The sequence below is a fragment of the Ursus arctos genome, unplaced genomic scaffold (assembly GCF_023065955.2).
Source record: "Ursus arctos isolate Adak ecotype North America unplaced genomic scaffold, UrsArc2.0 scaffold_6, whole genome shotgun sequence".
In the NCBI taxonomy this organism is placed as follows: Eukaryota; Metazoa; Chordata; class Mammalia; order Carnivora; family Ursidae; genus Ursus; species Ursus arctos.
The window spans coordinates 77,957,373-77,980,536 of record NW_026623078.1 but is presented as its reverse complement, the minus strand read 5'-3'; the positions used below and the strand labels follow the sequence as shown (position 1 = coordinate 77,980,536).

At 43.0% G+C, this 23,164-nt stretch overlaps 1 protein-coding gene across 5 annotated transcripts in view; it reads left to right on the top strand.

Annotated features, from left to right (window-relative positions):
- The window catches only part of TMEM71 (transmembrane protein 71), a 30,332-nt gene extending 7,520 nt beyond the window's left edge, over positions 1-22,812 (top strand). For 4 of the 5 annotated variants that reach the window (XM_026495389.4, XM_057308031.1, XM_057308032.1 and 1 more), the window contains exons 6-10: positions 11,796-11,969; positions 15,874-15,949; positions 18,910-18,971; positions 19,073-19,133; positions 22,106-22,812. In XM_026495389.4, coding sequence (XP_026351174.2) covers positions 11,796-11,969; positions 15,874-15,949; positions 18,910-18,971; positions 19,073-19,133; positions 22,106-22,121 — 389 coding nt within the window. In that variant the 3' untranslated portion in view covers positions 22,122-22,812. The remainder of the gene's footprint in view (positions 1-11,795; positions 11,970-15,873; positions 15,950-18,909; positions 18,972-19,072; positions 19,134-22,105) is intronic. The other variant, XM_057308033.1, reaches the window with a different exon arrangement.
- Positions 22,813-23,164: the final 352 nt, after the last annotated feature.

The following is a 23,164-nucleotide window of genomic DNA, read 5'->3' as shown; positions in this document are numbered from 1 at the left end:
GTAATGGGAGATTTGACCCAATCAGAAACTCAGGAAAGTCATCCCCATGGAAGTGGGATTTGGGCTGTTTTCTAGAAAATAGGAGGGGCTTCTCTGGGGGAAGGGGGAAGGTGAGAGTATTCTGGACTCAGGAGACAAAACAGCTAGGGCGGAGGAGTCTAGGGAGTAGGTTTGCTGGGTGAGGGAAGACCACACGCATGTTTAAGTTCCTTAGGGACGTAAGGGGCAAGTCAATCTGGAGCTTCAAAGGACAGTGTGAGTTAAAGCTACACATCCCGGAGTCGCCTCACTCTAGATGGCCCCTGAAGCCGTGGAATGAGTGAGAGCGATTAGGAAGAGGGTAGAGTTGGCCAAGAGGGAGTCTAGAAGGGAGCATTTGAATGGGTGAATAGGACATGATTAGCCAGCAAAAAGGATTGAGGGAGACATCCAGAGAGGTGAGAAGACAGCTAAGTGTTGTGAAATGATAATCAAAGGAAAATAGTGCTTCAAGAGGGAGGGGGCAGTCATCAGCGGCAAATCATGCCCAGGGATTAAACAGGATGACAACCAGGTTCGTTGATCTGGAAGTTATTGGTGGTGGAGGGACGGAGGCAGAAGAGAACCAGGAGGAGGGCGAAGAGTGTGGGAGGTAAGGAAATGGAGGCATGGGGTTTTGAGCACCCTTCAAGATGTCTTCTAGAAAGGAAGGGGAAAGACTTGGTCCCTCACACACACACATTCCACTCTGGTCACACTCATCCACTCTCAGTTTCCTGAAAGAACCATGTTCTTCCACACTTCTGTGGCTGTGCTCATATTGTTCACTCTGCTGGAATTCATTCATTCATTCATAAGATTTTATTGAGGGCCAGCTAGGTACCGGGCACCATTTTACACACTGCGACATAGTGGCAAGCAAACTTGTTCTCATGGAACGTGCATCCCTATGGGGGGAGACAGACAATACATGAGTTACATAGTATGTTAAAAGTGGGAAGCGGTGGGTATTGCAGGTTTAAGTAGGGTGGTTAAGATGGCTGCATGTGAATGACTTCTGAGCATTGACTTAGAAGTGGGAGGGAAGCATCTAGGAGAGGAACCATCCAAGCAAAGGAAATGCCAGCACAGAGTCTGGACTAGGAGCATCCCAGGGCTGAATGTGAGAGGGGAAGAGAGAGGATAGGATTGCAGAAGTACGTGGCTGGGTGCAAGTGAGGAAAGACAGGGACAATGGGAGGCCAGTTCAAAAGCTTTGCCTTCTACTCTGGGTAAAAGAACCCATTGGAGGATTTTGATCAGAGGAATAACATGATTCCATCTACACATCGACAAGATATCTCTGGCTGCTGTGTTCAGATTAAATGTAAGGTAGTTATTGGGGCAGACGCAAGGAAACCAGTTAAGACGCTGTTGGAGTGACTCAGTGGGGAGATAATAGTGGCTTGAACTAAGCAGGTAGAGGTGAGAAGCAGTAGGATTCTGGATACATTTGAAAGATAGTGCCAACAGGGATTTAAAAAAAAAAAAGAGCCAACGGGATTTGCTGATATGGCCTTAGAAAAAGAAGTCAAGCGTGTTTATTTATATGCTAAGTACTTTACATTCTGTCTTGTTGATTACCTTGTTTATATACATTATCTTGTTTAAATATCCCCAAACCCTCTAGGAAGTAGGTCATACGATCATAATTTTTATAATTATGGTGAAAGTGAGGTTCAGGGTTAAGTGACTTGCCCAAGTTCATTTAGTTTATAAACAGCAGAACTGGAATCCAATGTGGGTCTGTCTGGTTCAAAAACCCAGTCTTTGCTTTAGTGCCAGTAAGGATGTTGCTTCTCTTTCCAAGAGGACATCCAGCATACACCCCATAGCCCAGGCTCAAAGAGCAAGCAAGAGGAGTCACATAATACAACAATACAATAATTTAAAGGTATAGTACTTGCATGTCTTATTATTTTTCTCATTCTACTTCCTGGGCAGAAAACACAATGCTACATTCATTTTTTAAAAAATTTTTAAGTTGTGGGAATTACAGATTCATGAAAAGTTGCTAAAAATAGTACAGAGAAGGCCTGCATACACTTCATCCAGATTCCCTTGCTGGTTACCACTTACTCAACTATACACAGTCATTATCAAAACCAGGAAATTAACATTGACACAATATGATTATGATTTCACCAGTTTTTAAATGTGTGGGTGAGAGTGTATTACCAGATCAATTTAAAAACAGAGTAAGTACTTGTTAAATGAAAACATAATTCTTATACAAACAAAAGATTAATTAAATGGAGTGTATCCTAGTTCCCACAATAACAAGGATGTATAAACAGGACAAAGAGAAGAGAAAGAGGCAGGGAGGTGGGGGATGAGCCTGGAAAGATAGACTGAAGATATATTTGGAGAACCTTCTGTGCCGTGTTGAGGAGCTTGGATTTTATCCTACTCAATCAAAAGAATCTTAGAAGGCTCTTGAGCAGGGCGATAACATAATCAGATTTGAATTTTTAAAGATTACCTTGACAGTAACATGAAGGGAAGATTGGATGAAGGGTACCAAGTGGGAGCTCAGGGCAATTAAAACCAATAGGCAGACAAAGGAACATGGATCTGACAAAGGAAGAGATTTAACGAATGTCCTTCAAGGCAGAGAATGGACAGGTTGGTGAACGACTGAATAGAGTGTTGAGACGTGGGAAGAATCAAAGAACACTGGGGGTTGGCAGGAAAAGTTCAGCCATCACGAAGGCCTGGAAGACCGTAGTAGTGAAGTGATAAGGAGAATGGGCGTTTGAGATGAATGGGCTTGAATTCGAGTTCTGAAACTATCTTTTCCAACCTGAGTGTTCTTGGGCAAGTTAATTAACCCTCCTGACCTCCATTTTTTTCACATATAAAAGAGGAAAACACTAGCACATAGAGTTATTGTGAAAATGATATGCATTAATTCATGAAACGTACATATTAGTGGAGGGGCTGGTATTCTGCTCAGGACTTATTCGTTCTAAAGAGTCAAAAAAAAAAAAAGAACAGATATGAGTCAAGAAACAAGACAACAAATTGTATTTCACATGAACTGAATTTGAGGCACCAATGGGAAGTGGAAAGATAGCCAGGCGAGGTTTGGAAACATAAGAAGGGCATTGCAGCACAAGAAAGGACCTTAAGATACTGCTTTGGAAACCAATAGGAGGAGTTGTAGAGGTCTCTGGAATAAAGGGGTTTATCTACTGATAATGTAAATGAGCAGAAAGGGGAGTTAAGAAAGGAACTGAGGAGGTCGAGTAGAAGCTCCGATCATAATTTCCCCTAACAATAATGAGGGTCATGGGCCAGAGTTATCCCAACCAATCCATATATTTTTTAAAGATTTTATTTTTTTATTTGAGAGAGAGAGAGAGCACAAATTGGGAAAGGGGCAGAGGGAGAGGGAGACTCCCCACTGAGTAGGGAGCCCCACATGGGACTCAATTTCTGGACCCCAAGATCATGACCCAAGCCAAAGGCAGATGCTTAACTGACTGAGCCATCCAGGTGTCCCCCAACCAAAGCATATTATGTACACCCCTCTCTCCAGTGTCTGTGAAGGAGCATTACTCGTGTGTGTGTGTGTGTGTGTGTGTGTGTGTGTGTGTTAAGAACACGCAACATAAAACCTACCCTCTTAGCAAACTGTTGTCCACAACACAGCATTAGTAACTGTAGGTCCTGTGCTATGCATTAGATCAGCTCAGTAGGATTTATTCATCTTGTACAGCTGAAACATGGACTGCGGAAACCATGTAGTATTTCTCCTTCTGTGTCTGAATTATTTCATTTAGCATAATGTCCTTTAGGCACATCCATGTTGATGAGGATGTGGAGAAAAGGGAACCCTTGCACACTGTTGGTGGGACCGTAAATTGGTCCAGCCACTATGTAGAGGTTTCACACAAAAAATTTAAAAATAGAACTACCATATGATCCAGCAATCTCACTTCTAGGCGTGTACTCAAAGGAACTGAAATCAAAATCTCAAAGAGATATCCTCACTCCCAGGTTCATTGCAGCATTATATATGCAGTATATTTACAAATACAATGAAGGGGGGGTAAACAGAAGGGAGCGAACTATGAGAGACTGTGGACTCTGGGAAACAAACTGAGGGCTTCAGAGGGGAGAGGGTAGGGGATTGGGATAGGCCGGTGATGGGTAGGTAGTAAGGAGGGCATGTATTGCATGGTACACTGGGTGTTATACGCGAAGAATGAACCACGGAACATTGCATCAAAAACTGGGGATGTACTGTATGGTGACTAATATAACAAAATTAAAATTATTAAGAAAATACAATGATGAATGGGGAAAGAACATGATATATACATATAATGGAATATTAATCAGCATTATTAAAAAGGAAATCCTATCATTTGCAACAACACAGAGAGAATATTATTGTTATCTCTATTTTATAGAGAAGGAAGCTAAGGCAGATTAGATACTTTGTCTGGGGTCACACAACTAGTAAGTAGCATAGTCCAGGTCCCAACCCAAGAGTCTGGAGCATACGCTAACTACGCTATACCCAGGAAAGGTTCTCTGGGGAAAATTTCTCAGGCAGGGAACCAGAAGAGCGTGTCATAGAAGAGGAGAATATAAAGAAACGGCTAATGGTGTACAGCTTAAAAAAGAAGTCAATTCGAGTGTCCCATAGCCTTGAAAAAGTTTCTGATAAATAAGTTATATAAGGAATCTTTAATCAGAAGGCAACATAGAGGTCATTTTATCTACTCCTGGCATCCCTGGCAGATGGGCACAGATGCCTACAGTAATAAAGAGCACGAATTACCTCTTAATTGAGATATAGTTCTCATACCATTAAATCTACCATTTTAATGTGTGCAATTCAGTGATCCTTAAAAATATATTCACAAGGTTGTTTGTGCAACCATGATCACTTTTTTTAAAAAATATTTTATTTATTTATTTGACAGAGATAGAGACAGCCAGCGAGAGAGGGAACACAAGCAGGGGGAGTGGGAGAGGAAGAAGCAGGCTTATAGTGGAGGAGCCTGATGTGGGGCTCGATCCCATAACGCCAGAATCACGCCCTGAGCCGAAGGCAGACGCTTAACGACTGTGCCACCCAGGCACCCCAACCATGATCACTTTTTTAAATTTTATTTTAATTCCAGTATAGTTGATATACAGTGTTAAATTAGTTTCAGATGAAGAATACAGTGATTCAACAATTCTCTGCATTACTCAGCACTCATCATGATAAGTGTACTCTTAACTCCTTCATCTGTTTCACCCATCCCCCCACCACCTCCCCTCTGATCACTATCTGTTTGTTCTCTATAGTTAAGAGTCTGTTTCTTGGCTTGTCACTTCTGCTGTTGTTATTCATTTGTTTTGTTTCTTAAAATCTGCATATGAGTAAAATCATATGGTATTTGTCTTTCTCTACTGATCTCACCTAGCCTTATACCCTCTAAATCATGTTGTTGCAAATAACAAGATTTCATTCTTTTTGATGGCTGAGTAATATACCAGTGTGTGTGTGTGTGTGTGTGTGTGTGTGTGTGTGTGTGTTTCCCACATCTTCTTTATCCATTCATGCACTGATGGACACCTGGGCTGCTTCCGTATCTTGGCTATTGTAAATAATGCTGCAATAAACATAGAGGTCCATGTGTCTCTTCAAATTAATGTTTTTGTGTTCTTTGGGTAAATACCCAGTGAAGTGATTACTGGATCATAGGGTAGCTCCATTTTTAATTTTTTGAGGAACCTCCATACTGTCTTCCACAGTGACTGTACCAGACAACCATGACCCCTTTCTAATTCTGGAACATTTTCATCACCCCAAAGGGAAACCCCACACTCATTACCAGTCACTCCCTACTCCCCATCTCTCCTTCCCACCCCAGCCCTTACAACCATTAGTCTGCTTGCTGTCTCCATGCATTTGCCCATTTTGGACTGCCATGACTTTTTAAGGCTGCCTCTTCCTCTCACTGGTAATGCTGTTGCAACAGTGGCTTGCCTATGTTGACCCATTGGGTGCTTTTTGAAAGTTTCCATCCCTTGGTTCTAGGCTGGCTTTCCCGAGTACATGAGCAAATGTCTTCTCAGTTCTAAAGCAACATTTCCCAAAGTGTGGGCTTGGTTGGCAGACACCTTTAGGACACAGAAGTCTTGAACACCGGGACCCCTGGGTGGCTCAGTTGGTTAAGCATCTGCCTTCATCTAGGGTCATGATCTCAGGGTCCTGGGATCGAGCCCCATGTAGGGCTCCCTGCTCAGTGGAGAGTCTTCTTCTCCCTCTTCCTCTGCTCCTCCCTGACCCCGCTTGTGCTCTCTCTCTCAAAATGAATAATAAATCTTAAAAAAAAAAAAAAGTCATGAACACTGGATCTCACAGTGACAGAGAAGCTGTGGTCCCTTTTCCAATTCTCTCAGTCCTTCCAGCATAACCAAGGAGAAAGGCTCATTTTAGAATCTTGGTAGCTTTAAGATTCAAACTCTTGCTAGTCTTTTGTTTTCACCAAGTTCTTTTAACAAAGAACAGGCTCAGAGCTTTCTGGTACAACTGTATTTAGGGCAAATTAAATAAAGTCTCATTTTCATTGTGCTCAGTTTTACATTTACTTTCTCTTTATGGCATTTAAGTGATTGACATAAAGTTTCCTTCAAGGTAAAAGATTTAATGAAACAATTTAAAGAAAATATTAAAATTGGCTAAGAGTAGGCAGGCTCTGGGATACGGCAAAAATCAGGAAAATGATGCTTGGATCCTGGAAGTCTGGGATTCAGTGTTCTAAAGGCAATGTTTCACGTATTCAGAAATTAACGTCTAGTTTTCCCATAGTTGCCTCCTGGAAACATGTCCAAACAATTGTAAAGCAATTGGACCACAGCAGTGCTGCACGAGTATGAAATATCTTGCTAAAATTCGCATGGTTTCCAAATATCTTCTAAATATAACAAATCAAACCACCCCCCCCTCCAAAATCAGTAATTAGGCAAACCGGGTGCACACAGGACTTTGAAATCCCTCATCTCTGCTGTCAACTGTAATCAAATCTTCCCCAGACTTCTTGTTTTCCGGATTTACCCAAGGCCCCGTGACTTTTATCAGCAATTTATTTTTCTCTGGAAATGTTGCCTCGTTAGAAGACTCAAGAAGAATTCAAAATTAAATTGTTCTGCTGTTTTCTCTCTGGGCAAGGGATGCAATCAAAACTTACTTCCCCTGACTTTCTCGTGCCTCATTTTTCAGACTAAAAAGGATTTTTATTGGTTGCCTATTTTATCCTTAGCTCACCCCTTCTGCAGCTGTGTCTAGACACCTTCCTCATCAGCTGCAATTCATTTTTTAGCCATGGCATTTTGCAGCTCCCCAGACCCCGAGACTGCAGTTCGGGAGACATTCCCAGGGCCTATGAGTCATACTGAAAGAAGATAAAGCATTCTTGCAGGGAGGACTGATCAGGACTGTCCGCTCCACTTCTGCCAGTCCGAGGAAAGAAAGGCAGGACAACCTCAGGCAAGGCTTCCCAGCTTGAGGTCTGTGGTTTTCTCCAGAGCTAATGCCTCTCCCATAAATACCTTTGATGGCAACATCTGTATATGGCTTTGTGTTTCCCTCCACGGCAAACAATAATGCCCATTCTATATGCAAGGATATGGAAATACGCTCCGAAGAAACAGACCCTTTTAAAACAGAAGTGAGCTAGATTGAATTTAAATAAACCAGGAGAAACAGAATAGAACTAATATCTTCAAATGTGATACAAAAGAGCTGTTTGCTGAAATGTTATCTGCATTAGGATCCTCTTGTTTATTGTTAAGGTTGGAGACAAAAGTTAAATGTCATTTAAGGAAAGTGTACATTGGGGGCAAACCATGCCTTCCCACAGATGAAAAGGCCTTGATCATTCTTTAATGTTAAGATTTTTTTTGGTAGTTTCCTTCTTTAATGCCATCTCTTCTAGAAAATTCTGCATAATATTCCAGTACTCCATCTAGGACACATTTTAGTTCATCCCTCTCTCAACGCAAAGCTCTAAGTTCAACAAGGACATTTTGTCTGCTCTCACCTGTCTCCCATCCACAGCTCTGCGGATTCTATTTCAGCGTCATTCTTCAAGAAATAATCAGCCATGAAAGTTCTCAGTTCTTTCTCACTCCCATGTGAATTTGACCAGATAGGTTTCTCTCTTTTTTTAAAAAAACAGCTTTATTGAGATATAACAGATTTACAAAGAACTGTACATATTTAATGTGTAAATTCGATGAGTTTGAAAAGGTGTGAACACCTGTGGCACCATCACCACAATCTAGGTATTAGGAATATCCAACCACTCCACAGTTTCCCTGTGTCCCTGTGTGTGTGTGTGTGTGTGTGTGTGTGTGTGTGTGTGTGTGTGATTAACCTGAAATTAACACATTTCAATTAACATGAAATCTATCCTCTTAATAAATGTTGCAGAGTATGGTGCAGTTGCTAAGTATAGCTACTATGTTATTTCTTGGATCTCTAGAACCTATTCATCTAGTGTTACTGAAACTCTATACCCATTGAACAGCAATCCCCCGTTCCCCACCCCCACCCCAGGCCCTGGAAACCACCATTCTATTCTCTGCCTCTATGACTGACGGTTTTAGGTACCTCATGTAAGTGGAGTCATGCGTGTTTGTCCCTCTAGGTCTGGCTTATTTCACTTAGCATAATGTCCCCCAGGTTCATCCAAGGCATTGCAAATGGCAGGATTTTCTTATTTCATTCATCTATCGAGGAGTGCCTGGGTTGTTTGGGGAGCGTGGCCATTGTGAATAGTGCTGCCATGCACATGGTCTGGGACCTCCTCTGCAGCGTGGTCATTACTGGCTGATCCCTACATTTCACTTTCTGCTGTTTCCTTTCTCTATGGCAACCAGCAGGGATGCTTCTGCAGACTGGCTTGTCAAGCGGCCGCAGGTTGTGGGTGGGATGGTGGGAGGGAGACTGCAAGGTTGGCAGAAATTCCCGGGTCCAAAAGCACCAGCTCTTTTTCTCAGTATCCAGGCTGAGTGGGAGGGGAGCGCCACATGCAGAGTCAGCCCACCAGCCTGGGCAAGGAGGCCGCTCTCCCTGCTTAAAGCCTCAAACTCAAATTAGCTTTAGCCTCCATGAAGGTGAGCACGGACCCCCTGTCTCTATGGCTGCTGTGACCCTGTTACAGTGGCCCAAGTTGTTATATTGGCTTCACATGCCTCATCGTCCCTGCGCGCCTACCAGAACTCTCTATTTATTAACGTATCTTAATGAGTGCTAACAATAGGCTCCGCGTTATTGCTGGTGTCTGGGGCTGGGATTGGTGAAGTGGCCTTTTTCTCATGGTGCTTTTAGTCTAGTAAGGGAGGCAGATATTAAACAAAAATCACACAGTTTATGTATTATATAGTATGTGTTTATATAATAATTATGACATCATAAATTATGATTTGCCCTATGAAGGCGGAAAGCAGGGTGTTTTGACAAGAGTAAGGGCAATCAGGAAGATATAGAAAATGTAGGAAAATACAGATGTTCTCCACTTGGAAGAGCTTACCAGAGTTGCTGAAAGAGCATTAATGATCTAGATTCTTCCACACTTGGGTCTGCTCCCTCTGTGACAGGGTTTCACAACCTCAGCAGTACAGACACTTGGGACTGGACAGTCCTTCATTGTGAGGCCTGCCCTGTGCATTACAGGATGCTAACAGCATCCCTGGGCTCTATTCACTAGATGACAGTAGCAACTCCCCCCCCCCCCACACACACACCAATTTGTGACAGCCAAAAATGTCTTCAGACATTGCCAAATGTCCTGGGGGCAGAAATCTCCTCCAGTTAAGAAGCACTATTATATGAGCACCCCATGTATTTTTGGGGGGTTCCACAATCACTCCTGGAACGGGGCTGGGAGTCTCTCATTGCTGAGCGAGTACACAGAGCAGTCCTCACTTTACACTCATGCTTCAAATTACCTGGGAATATATCTTAGCAACAGAGGGTGACCCATGAGGCCCTTCATGATTGGACCCCTGCTTAGCAGTCCAGCCAAGATCACCTTTCAGGAATGCCCACACTCACATGCTTCCCTATCTAGGCTCCTAGGAGAATTCACTCTTCGGGGAACACCCTTCCCCATGTTCTCTCATGGGTTAATGTCTTTTCTTCTTTTCCTCCTCTGCTCTCCCTTTTCCTCTTGCCCCTTCCCCTCCTCCCCTCCTGTTCATTCTGTCTCTGCCCTTCCCTCTTCCTGCTGTGTCCCTGGAAGAACTTCTATTCATCAAGTTATCACTTATACCATCTCATCTGTGAAGCCTGCCTGGATTCCCCCTGATGGACTCAGCCACTCCTTCCTAGACTCTCACTGGATGCTTTCTGCTGGCCTTCATGGTAGCAATGACCCCCCTGCATCCTAATTGTTGGTGTGTATGTCTGTCCCTACCCAGACCACAGCCTACTTGAATGAACAAAAAAAAGCTAAGATGTTTGTAATATTTTTATCCAGCATTTCAAGGTATTTTACAAAGGGAGAACATCCCTCACAGCTCTTCTCTCTCTCCCCCACCAGGGCATAAGCCACACGAGGGCAGAGACATCGTCTTCACCACGGTACCCTAGCAGCTAGGTCAGATCCTCATTTGAATCACATCCAGTAAATGTTTGCGAATGAATGAATGAATGAATGAATGAGAAATAGAGTTGGGGGCGCCTGGGTGGCACAGCGGTTAAGCGTCTGCCTTCGGCTCAGGGCGTGATCCCGGCGTTATGGGATCAAGCCCCACATCAGGCTCCTCCGCTATGAGCCTGCTTCTTCTTCTCCCACTCCCCCTGCTGGTGTTCCCTCTCTCGCTGGCTGTCTCTCTCTCTGTCGAATAAATAAATAAAATCTTAAAAAAAAAAAAAAAAAAGAAAGAAAACAGAAATAGAGTTGGATCTGCTATAGTTTGGTGCAAGAAAGAGGAGAGGCTGGGGTGCCTGAGTGGATCAGTCAACTGATTTGTCAGACTCTTGATTTCAGCTCAGGTCATGACCTCAGGGTCCAGAGATCAAGCCCGAGTCATGTTCCTCGCTCTGCAGGGTGTCTGCTTGAGATTCTCTCTCTCTCTCCCTCTGCCCCTGCCCCCGCCTAAAATAAATAAATAAATAAATAAATAAATAAATAAATAAATAAATAAATAAATAAATCTTTAAAAAAGAGAGGCTCATATGCGCATCACACCTCTCTCAAATCCATCTATACAACCCCCAATGCACTCTGGGACTCAGGGCGAGATATTCTGTCTTCTTCTCTACATGAGTCTTAGGCTACTAGCTCATGATTTCTTGCAAGGCCACCTGGGTTTTACCATATACCAAAAACACATCTTACTTTACCTGAAAATGCTGCAGAAGTGCGCATGTCCAGTGGCGCCCTCAGTCAGAGCCACTCCAGCACTCAGCTGCCTGCAGAGAAAATTCCGGACCCCTCCACTGGGAAGTCAATGCCTCCCGTGACCCGCCCTCAGTCTCGCTTTCCAGCCTCGTGTCCCAACGGGTCCCTTTGCTCTAACCACATTGGAATGGGCCTCCTTCACCACACTTTCATGCCTCTGGCCTTTGCTCCTCTCTACTGAAGAGCCTTTGCCTCTGGGGCCTTCAAAGATGAGGACAAATTGAAATGCCACCCGCCCCCGAGACCCATCTCCCGGCCGACTCCCAAAGCGTTGCTAGGGGGATGGCCTTCGGCTACTGCGCCTGGAAAGTCACTGACCGCACACCCGCACCCGCACACTGAGCCCTTCTCCTTTTCCAGGAGGGGATTCTGACTGTTCCCTCACTGATGCCTGGGAGTCCGAGCAGCCGAACGCAGCCTCCTCCTCCGGCCACGCCGCGTCTCAGACTCCGCGACAAAACTCCCGCCACCGGGCTCTTCGGTCTCATGTGATGGCTTCTGAATATTTCCCGGAGAACATTTTGGATCATGCAAGTGAGTCGTTTTTTGTTTTTTGTTTTTGAAATCTTTGCCACACCCAAAGAATGCTTCCTTTCAGGGCCAAAGAATGAGTTAGAGATGACTGTGGTGCACTTGGGAACCGGGTCGGCCAGTGGGAGCAGGGGAGACCCGGGGCGCTGCGGCGGCGGGGGACGCATGCGCAGAAGAGGCGCCTGCTTTCGGGGTGTCATCCTACAGGCACCAGAAGGACTGGATTTGCAGCGTCTTCTTTTTTCAAAAACCCTGAAGACATTTGGCAAAATGTTAGGCTTTGCTAAAGCTGGGTGATACGTACGCAGGTGTCTGTGATTTCATGTTTCCTACTTAGCTGTGTAGGTGACGTAGTCTGTAAGAAGAAAAAGAAAGGAAGGAAGACAGGAAACGCCCTGTAATGCGATGCCTCTGGCAAGGAAAAGTCAAAAGATATAAAGGTATTGGTGTTTCCTGTCAGGAGTAAATCTGAAAGAAATTCAACGAGCCTGTGCTTCGACCTCCAGTTTGCCAACAGCGGATTCATCATGTTCGCGCACAGCGCGGCACCAAGGCTCTGTCCCCAGCGGCCCAAGGTTCGAAGCCCAGCCCCCCTCGTTAGCTGTAACTCAGAAGCGGTTCCCCGAACTCTCTGAACCAGCATTTTCATCTGTAAATGGAGATATCATAGTTCCTACCTTGTCATGACTAAAATAATTCGTGGAAAGCGCTTAGCATCACGTGTCCTGTCTCCTCGGTACTCAAAAATGTATGTGAGATTATGATTACATAAGACTGAGGCGAAACAGAAAAAAAAGATCTCCTCTTTACTTGTCTTCACAAAACCAAGAATAGGCGCCTCGCTGACCATCCTTCCTTTCCCGAAGGCCACTATGCCCCCACTTCATTTCGTTCCCAGGTCAGCCACTGGGTAAGCGTTCAAGGCTTTTGTAGCTCCCTTCCAGGTGCTGGGATGACAGAGAGAGCAACTTTAATCGTTAGGCAGTTTCCAGATGATCCACAGCCACCTCCTCCAGGGATCCCACCCTGTTTTCTGGGAAGGGGGTGGTTTAAGTGACCCTTCTTTGTGCTCCTCTAGTTTTCAAGGTTTCCCTCTCCCATGCCCTTTTCCTGCACTGCTCTTGCATATTTATTTCTGTGTCGTGTCCACCAGGCTGTGAGCTGCTTGAGGACGGGCAGTGTGTCGCCATCATCTGTGGATTCCAACCTGCCCACGTAGCACCTGGTACAGAGCAGGTGTTCCAAAATTGGTGGACCCATTCGGTGTGCTCTCTCCATTTTACAGATAAGAATAATCAAGTTTAGACAGGTCAAGAAAGCCTTTGTACATGTGCTTTGCTGTGTCGTGTCCGGATTGTGTCTCCAGCCTCCTGTACCTGGATGACCCCTACTCCTTCAAGGCCCAAATCAAAGAACACCGCTGTGGGGTCTTGTCTGCCCCCTTCTGGCTGGTAGAGGTAACACCTCCCTCTGTTTCCCCAGCGCTCTGAATGTATCTCTATTGAAAAGATTTTCCTCTTCTTTTCTTTGCTATGAAGCCCCGTGGGGGATAAGGTCTCCATCCATTTCTATTTGATCTCCTTCGCATGTAGGTTATGAGTACGCAGTCCAAGTGGTGTTCTACGTACGAAGGATATAGGCATGCCCGACATCATCTGTCAGTCAGGATATTTTGAGTCCACTGGATGGAAACCCAACTCAAGATGGATTAATCAGTAATGGAATTTATTGGTTCGTTAATGACAATTCCAGGCATGGGTTTCAGATTTCTGTCAGTCTCTACTTCTGCTGTCTCTTGTCCTCTGTGTCAGCTTAACTCTTTAAAAAGACTGTTGATTACTCTATGTTGGTTCTTGATGGCTTTGTGCCTGCAACTTCCCAGATTTCAGTCCAGCAGAGAGAGATTATAGCCTTCTTGAGTTATGATAAGAGGCTCAGTTTCACTGGTTCTGGAAGGGTCTCATTTACATGGCAAAACCAATCACCTTGTCTGTGTGAAGCTCCAAATGGCTGAAGTGGATCAAACGATGGGAGGGAACTCAGTCTCCAAGTGAACCATGCACAAAGAGAAGGGAGAGGTGGCTTCCCAGGGGCACCACCCCGGTGCCACCAAAGAACAGCAGATAGATGCGGACTATTCTCAGCGAGCTTGCAAGCTGGTGAAGAAAGCTCTAGCTTTCTCTACCAAAGCTCTAGCAAACAGCAATTATAATTCAGTGTGTTAAGATTGCTGACGGAAATGCATGAGGGGAAACGGGGGTACAGAGAAGGAGCCGCAGAGGGCCACAGGGGAGTTGAAGGAATCAAGGAGGTCTTCTTGAAGGAAGTGACAGTTGAACTAAGCCAAACTAGATACTAAGTAAATGGCCACTGATGCAATGAACTAGTGAATACCTTATATCAAATCACACAATCGTATCTTTGTAGAATTTGAATTTAAACGAGTCTCTGTTCACTGTTCAAGTCTAACGATTTTAGCAGTTTGTCAAGCTGGACTTGTTTCTGTAAGGAAATGTTTTCCAAATTCCACATCAAATCAGAGTCAGCTAAGAATACAAACACACTGTCGAAGGATGGTTGAATGTTCAGCTGAACCCACAATAACTTATTGAGTTCACAGTATACATGAAATACTGTACAGCCGCAGTGACATCACTCACAACTGCTATATTTTGCACTGCCAATCTTCAGTACTCCACCCACATGATGGACTAAGTAGGTTTTGTTAGCTGACTCAATCTTCATTCATAGCAGAAATAGCAGAAATAAATACATTCACAGCACAGAGCCATTCCAAGTTTTAAACAACTGTTGTAAAATTGAGCTTTTGAAGCATTTGGCAGAAATTAAGTTGAGGTCTGTTCATCCTTTCCTTTAGATCTTTGTGTGATCATCCTTAAGCCAGCTCTGATTTCTTCTAGGTGACTTGAGTAATATTCAGGTTCACGATAGGTTTAACTCCTATGAATACAATTGCCAGAGGGTTTCCTGTCATTTCTCCTGTGGCTGTATAGCACTGAAATATTTTCCCATAGCAGAGTTTTGCAAGGACAAATAGTTCATAATATATGCTCTCTTTTTTGCCCTCTAGAGAATCCCAGTATGAAAAGTTGCAATTCTCTCTCCCTCCCCCATTTCAGGCAAAACATTGTGTTCTGGGGGCGCCTGGGTGGCGCAGTCGTTAAGCGTCTGCCTTCAGCTCAGGGCGTGATCTCGGCATTCTGGGATCGAGCCCCACATCGGGCTCCTCCTCTGGGAGCCTGCTTCTTCCTCTCCCACTCCCCCTGCTGTGTTCCCTCTCTCACTGGCTGTCTCTCTCTCCATCAAACAAATAAATATTAAAAAAAAAAAAAAGCATTGTGTTCTGGCTAGACATGGTTTTTAAATCTTGGCTCTGACACCTCAGAGCTGTGCGACCTTGGGCAAATGTCATCATCTGTCAGTCTTGGTCATCTCATGTGCAGAGCGATGACAGTGGTTCCTACCTCACAGTTTGTTCTTTGATTCAATGAGGTATGAAAACTCTTTGTGAATTATAAGCACTCTACAAATTTCAGGCATAATCATCATCATCATCAGAATGAGCTTTCTGACATTAGCATATATTCCACAAAATGTTTCCTCAGCATTACAGTAAAAGGCAAGCCCCAAACTGTTTATGTAGCATAAGCATTTCTTAAAGACAGAAAAATTTATTATATGCTAAAATTATCTAATGAATGAATCCGTACGACATTTGATAATTTTATCTTGTTACTTATGGCAAATTGCTTGAGCTGACACACATTTGAAAATGTGTTTCGTGGGGTTTTTTTGGTTGTATAAAAAAGACATTTTGTTACAATTTTGTTGTTCCAAGATTATCATCAATGGTTTCTAATTCATTTATTTTTATTTTTCCTATTAGAAACCAGTGTGTGGCGAGAGGTCTCCTTTCCAGCAATTCTGCTGGCTGTGTGCTTTGTCATCTGTGCGTGTGCAAGGTAATTCAGATTTTATTTTCATGCAGGAGTGTGTCATAACTAATAAAGCTGTAATTGATTGATAATTTCCTCACCTGATTTCACAATGCATTTTCGGTAGCTCCATGGTTAAGATTGGTTCATTTGCTGTGCCCCTTAAGTGCCTCTTAAGTGCCCCTTTTTCTATCACTTCTCCCCCCCTCACTGTCTCACAAACTGTACAAAAGCCAATGGATCTTGCTAGAAATTAGATTTTATTATGTATCATCATTTGTTGAAGTGCTCAGTGACCCCCTACTACAGATAAAACCTGAGTAACCCTGCTTGGAATTCAAGAGCACTTGAAGTCCCAGTAAGGCCACTTGGAGTCCCGACTGGAACTCCATCTTTCTCATCATATTTTTATATCCTGACATAAAGTATCTGTTCCAGGGAAGCCCACTCAGCATCTCAGATCTCATAGTGCTCTTGCCTGGTTACGGGCATATTTCTGTTCTACCCTCTGTCCAGCATGCCATTCTTATTCTTTTCTTGCCCAAGCCTCTGGGGCAGTGGTCAGGTCCCTTCTATGTGAAGTGCACTCATGCCTCAGGGCCTTTGCACTTGCTCTTTATTCTGCCTAGTACAGTGTTCTCTAGAAAAACTCATAACATGTGTCCTTACTTCTTTCTGGAATCTGTTCAAATGTCACATCATCAGAGAGACCTTCCCTGACAGCCCTATATAAATAGCATACCACGCTACCACACACGCCTCTCTTTACTTTTCTTCAGAGCACTTATCACCGTCTGACCTATTACATGTTCACCTGTTTAAATGTTAATGGTCTGCCTCTCCCTGCAAGAATGTGAGCTCATGAGAGCAGAGACATTGTGTGTCTCCTTCACTTCTGTGTCCCCAGTGCCAGGGGCTCATCACTATTTGTTGAATCAATGAAACAAGGATAAATGGTCCAGACCTGGGGTCTTTGGGGTGCTTGTGCTCTGGTAAGCAAGTGTTGCTTGCTCTCAAATCCCACCTCTTGAGGGTCAAATACCTTACATCACTAGGAGAGTTGTGTTTTTAAATACAAAGTCCTGGATCCCAACCCTTGAGATGCTAATTTAGATCTGGTGAAAATCTGTATTTTTAAAAAAGTGTCCCAGATAATGAAGAGGTTTAAGTGGTATTAAGTATTTTTAGATCACAATGGGACTAAAAGAACAAAAAGGGGGGGAGGTCCTATGGTTAAAAATAAGTTTGCAAAATTCTGCATTGTATATCCCAAGTCGGAGAATCATACCTGCATTAGCATAATATAGACCCAGTGAAATAACATAGTGAAGAGACATGATTAACTTTATTTAACTTAGTGTTTCCCAACTGTAGTTGATCACGGAAACTTTTATTTCATGGGACTATTAATGAAATATTCCTCTTCCGTTAGATACTATAGCCCCACCCTTAAGAAGGGAGCTTAACTCGCCATCCATTGAGTGTGAACTGCATTTAGAAACTTGCTTCCACGGGGCGCCTGGGTGGCTCAGTTGTTAAGTGTCTGCCTTCGGCTCAGGGCGTGATCCCGGAGTCCTGGGATCGAGCCCAACATCGGGGCTTTAATGAACTTAATGAATCCCTTATTATAACCACTAGAAGAATAGTGGTTAATGGGGTGCCTGAGTGGCTCAGTTGGTTAAGCATCTGATTTCTTGATTTCGGCTCAAGTTATGACCTCGGGGTTGTGAGATTGAGCCCCGCGTGAGGCGCCGCACTGGGCATGGAGCCTACTTAAGATTCTGACTCTCCCTCTTCCTCTGCCCCTCCTAACCCTCTCTCCCTCTCTTAAAAAAAAGAAAGAAAGAAAGAAAGAAAGAAAGAAAGAAAGAAAGAAAGAAAGAAAGAAAGAAAGAAAGAAAGAAAGAATAGTGGTTAATTCTGGGGAAAAGAGCAGGAAGGATGGTGAAGGAAATGTTAGAGACTGCTGGAAATATTCTATATCTTGATCTGGGTAGTGAACACAGGAGTTTAGGTTTAAAAAAAAACAAACCAAGATGTGCACTTGAAATGCTTTGCATTACATTTGTTAAGTCTCAATTAAAAAAATTAAACACATACAAAGAGATGTCTAAAGGGGTATTCAACAATATTTATTAATGGCTGCTTTAGGTCAATGGAGTTTTTTTGGTGATATTTTCCTTTCCCTTCTGTATTTATTCATAATTTCTTTCGGTGATTCATGTTTTGAAAATAAAAACAATAAGGAAATTATTTTTTTAAAAAGATCCACCCTGTGGACACCTGGGTGGCTCAGTCGGTTAAGCATCTGCCTTTGGCTCAGGTCATGATCCCAGGGCCCTGGGATTGAGTCCCTGCATCAGGCTTCTTGCTCAGCAGGGAGCCTGCTTCTCCCTCTGCCTGCTGCTCCCCCTGCTTGTGTGTGCTCTCTCAAGCTCTCTGACAAATAAATAAATAAAATCCTTTTTAAAAATTCCACCCTGTGAAACAATACCCATCAGATTGGTAAAAACCCAAACTTTTAGCACACTTTTTGGGCAAGCTTGTAAAGCAGTTGGCGTGTGGATTTTCTCCTTTGTTTCTTCTAGACATTTCATACTTTTGTGGTTGCATTTCAGACTCTGACTCATTTTGATTACATAGTTAGATGTTGTGTTGAGGTGTGATATATATGTGGATATTCATTCTTTTGCACGTGGACATACAATTGTCTCAACACCATTGCTGAGAAGGCTATTCTTCTCCATCAAACTGCTTTTGCTCCTCTGATAAGACTCAGTTAACTGTATCTATATGGGTTCACTTCTGGTCTCTCCATTCTCTGCCATTGACCTCCATATCTATCTTTTGGCCAATACCACACTATCTTTATTACTGCAGTTACAGTAATTCTTAAAGCAAATCATAAGCCTTTAGTTAGTCTAAAAGAACATCTCATGTGTTGGAAATACATAGTTTGCTAAACCTGAGAAATCCTGTTGTTTCAGATGGTTTCTGGGAGGAATATTAGCCAGTGTCTTCACATGCTCATTGATGGTAACTATTGCCTGTAAGTAACCGTTTCTCAAATTATCCCTCGGATCCCTGTATTTTATTCCGATTCTGATCATTTAAAAATTATTATTAAATGTTTTCTCTTTCTTATCCAAGATACTGTCAAGTCCTTGTTTCTCGGCCTTTCCAACCATGTCAAAGCCACCACTTGTGCTCAGTAAGTACTGACTTGTGTTATCACCGTCTGGACAGAGATGACTATAATCTGCTCTCCGAGAATGATTTTTGCTGAGTAATAGATGATGATGACTACATACAGAAAAGGTCCTGATCATTTATCCTGAAGAATACTTCCTCCTGTTCATGCTAAAATCAAATAGCATTATCATCCTGTCTCTTAAATTCTTACAAATTCCTCAAAATAAAGAAGTAAGCTTTAAGGCAGTAGGGCTTAATAAATAACATGAATTTAAGATTTTTAAATCATTTATAGATTCATAGCAGTGCCTTTTATATGCCTCCTATGGAGAGGCCTTTATCTTACAGTTTCCCAGGTAGCTGGCAAACTGCCCATGAAATGGTCTCAGTTACAAAGTGTGGTTTCTCTGCTCACTTAACGATCCCCCTGTGTGCTGACTGCTATAGCTCATCCTATTTCAAAGGGTTACTGGGGTCTGGGTGAGATGCTCACAGAATTTCAAACAGTCTGCAAAACACCATCCCATCACAAGATGGATTGTGTTAATTACCTTCTCCTCAATATGGCTGCCAGGGGCCAGCCCCCATAGCCTGGAGATGGATGGACGTCTGTAATTCAAATTAGTTTACTGGCCTTTGCTCTTGACACGGTGTTGCCCTATCTATGAAATCATTGGGTTAATTCTGAAATCACAATGGGACTTAGTGAAGATTTATTTTGTTTAGGACTCTAGCCAATATTGATTTCCTGACACTCTGAGTGATGTTTCCCTTCATTTCCTGGCATTCCAAGTTTCTGGGGGGCAGGCATTGATATAGCTAAGATTTGTTTAACCTCATAGTTAGAAAAGTGGGTCCTGAGGTCACCCAAGAAATTCTGATTCTTTAGCCCTTGTGTGTTAATGACATAAACTCCTCTAAGATACTCACTTCCTTCCCTCTGGCTGCAGGTCACTCTCTAGGTCTGCAGAGACTTACGAGGGCACGTCGCCCAGCATGAACGACAGATTCACATGCACACTCAGCTTTCTGGGCTGGGATGTCACATATTCGGGACTGGACATATTTTCACACAAAGCCATTTTGTAACTCAACTTTCAGAAGTAAAAACATTCTCATTGCTTCTCAGATGGCGTGAATTGTTTAAATCACTTCTCTTTGGGTTTTAAGACGAACCTGTAGCATTAATTGGAAAGACAGGTATCATCTTGTTAAGAACTCTCGAATGAGAGAAGAGTCTCTCAACACATTGCATGGGGACATCTGCTCTAGAACCAACTGGAGAGCTTCTTCCTGATTCTAGCTTTTCTGAATCCAAATTTCCAAGGAGCCTTCATTTTTAACATCCTCTCTAAGTAATTCTTTGCACAATAACTGTGAGAACCTTGGGAAGACGGTTTGTAAAATCTTTACCCCTTGATTTCTAAAGTGGCATCACTTAACCTACTAAATCTTTGTAGAGAACTTATGATACATTCTGTGCTATACTGAATGTCCAGGGCTGCTCAGCAGACATTTATGGAGTCTCTCCTAACGGTCAGACACTGCCTCCAGGTGCCAAGGTTGCCATGCCAAGGCCTTGAGATTTCAGAGTCTAAAGAGACATGAAAAGGGCAAGGAGAAGTTGCATTTAATATGGGAAGTGCAAGTACAGAGCTAGCACAGAGGCTGGGGGAACACCAGGAGAGATGTTTTGCCAGACTGGGAGGGATGGGCAGGGAAGGTTTCTTGGAATGCCAATATCCAACCTGTAGGGGATAGCGTCACCTGTTGCTTTCAGAGAACTTCTCCCTGTTCTTGTTTTTTCTCTCCTAAAAGAAATTAGATCAGGATGAGGATGATATTTCTATCCTACACACTCTCATCTACAGCCTCAATAAGATCCCTCCTTTAATTATTCGTGTCCGTATTTACCTCCTTCTTCTCTTGTTCCCTATTGCTGTCCCATTTGCTGCCCCCTCCCCAGCCTCTTGTACACACACCAGTGCATTTAAGACCTGAGAAAACAAGGACTATTGACTTCCTTCTTGTATCCATCTCAGCGTCTTGAGAATAGTAGCTACGCCATGAATATTCACTAATTTGAATGTATTTGCTGCATCATTTCTTAAAATACTTCCTTTATAGCCAAGAGCTCTGTGTCTGTATATTAAAGATTTTGCAGCCCTCTCGCTCACACATAAACATATCCAGAAGCTAATAAACCAAAGACATGGTTATTAATATCAAGAGGCAAGGATGACTCATCAGGCTCCTCCAGCAATCAAGGATGAAAATCTAAGGGGATGGAGTGCAAGCACTTAACTCAGCTCAACAAACGTCAGTGGAGCAGCCGTCCCACACCTGTCCTGCACGGCGCATAGTAGATTAGATTAGGGGCCTATTCTTTCACACTTGATACTTCTCAAGTTCATCTCTTTTCATCCCTTAATGCGATTTTCACTCAACCATCTTCTTTGTTAACATTTAAAGCCTGTGAGTTTGGGGACTGTTTCTACGGCTCACCATTGGCCCAAGTGTCCCTTTCAAATGAAGGTCATCACACGTATCCCATGTTACCCAGTACGTGTTAGCATCAGTAGGATGCATTTTGCACATTCATGACTTCACAGTAACGAGATGGGTAACATCTGTTCCCTCTACTCTTACATGTTGGCATTGTGTCTCTACAATTGGCGAATGAATGAATAAACTTTAGGGAGTAGAAATATGGGGAAAACCCTGTAAGGATTTCTGTTCTAGACGAAGTGGTGCAGGTGGGGAAAGAACACAATATAAAATGGTAGTCAACTAAGTACCAAGCTGGGATAAAAATAAAATTACTCCATGTTGAGGCCCCACTCTTCCTAGTTATGATTACTCAAGCTAGTGTGTGTGTGTGTGTGTGTGTGTGTGTGTGCGTGCGCGCACACACAGAGATTGCAGTAGTTATCACGATTCCTGTCTGTGTAGATGAATCATGCATTTCTTTTCTCTTATCTCTGGATCTAGGTTTGCCAAAATTTGACAACCATTTAGGAGTGTCTCTGATGAATGCCTTCCATCTGAATATCCAGAAATTGTCTGATTTGCAGCCTGCTTGGAATCAACTGCTTTATGGGAGGAGAGTGAGGAACTGGATAATCGAGAAAAAACAATTTAATTTGGTTATGTGTTTTTTTTAATCTCATTTTTACCCTCGTAATTGTAATATGCTCATGAAAATAATATTAATTTGTCTTTCCTTTGCAAACACTAGCAGTTGAAAGGGAACAGACTAGGAACTGTGATAGAGAACCAACCACCTGGGTAGACGTTCCTCTCTTATTCCCTGAGGCATGGTCTTCAAACATTAATTTTCATTTAGAAAATTCTATGAGGTGCTTATAACAATGCAGATTCCTGGGCCTGCCTGCAAACACCTCTCCCTAGCTGAACTGCTTTAATTGAATAATGTAAGCAAGTTTCTATAATCAATACCAGCTCAAAAGTAAATAAATCGCAGTTTGCATGTAAAATACAATGTAGAAAAAATTAATCATTCTCCGTAAGAAGTGGCTGGATGGGGGTTGGTTCAGCAGATGCAGGTTAGTGAAGAATGGGCAGGAGAGAGACTTTCTTTGGGAAAGCACATTCTTCTTTTGAACCATTTTCTTTACAAAGTTTTCAGCCTTCTTGGGGCTCATGATTACCTTCCACTTAAGTGCAATTAAAATAAAGATATAAGAGAAAAAAATCTTTAAGGGCCAAAAAAAAAAGAAAAAAGAAAAAAGAAAAAAAGAAAAAGAAAAACACCAAAATGCCTTGAAATGCATAAAAACGGTGCAGTCGCCCAGCTGGCTGAAGGGTTATAGAAGATGCTCCCTTGGAATAAGTTCTTGAAGCAAACGTAGCCTGCAATTCAAAGTTGTTCTGTATGTCCCATTCCCCCTCAGTTTGTTTCTCATAGTCCATAGTCTCTCATGTTTCATTCCCCCTTCTGATTACCCCCCCTTTCTTTATCCCTTTCTTCCCCTACCGATCATCCTAGTTCTTATGTTCCATAGATGAGAGAAATCATATGATAGTTGT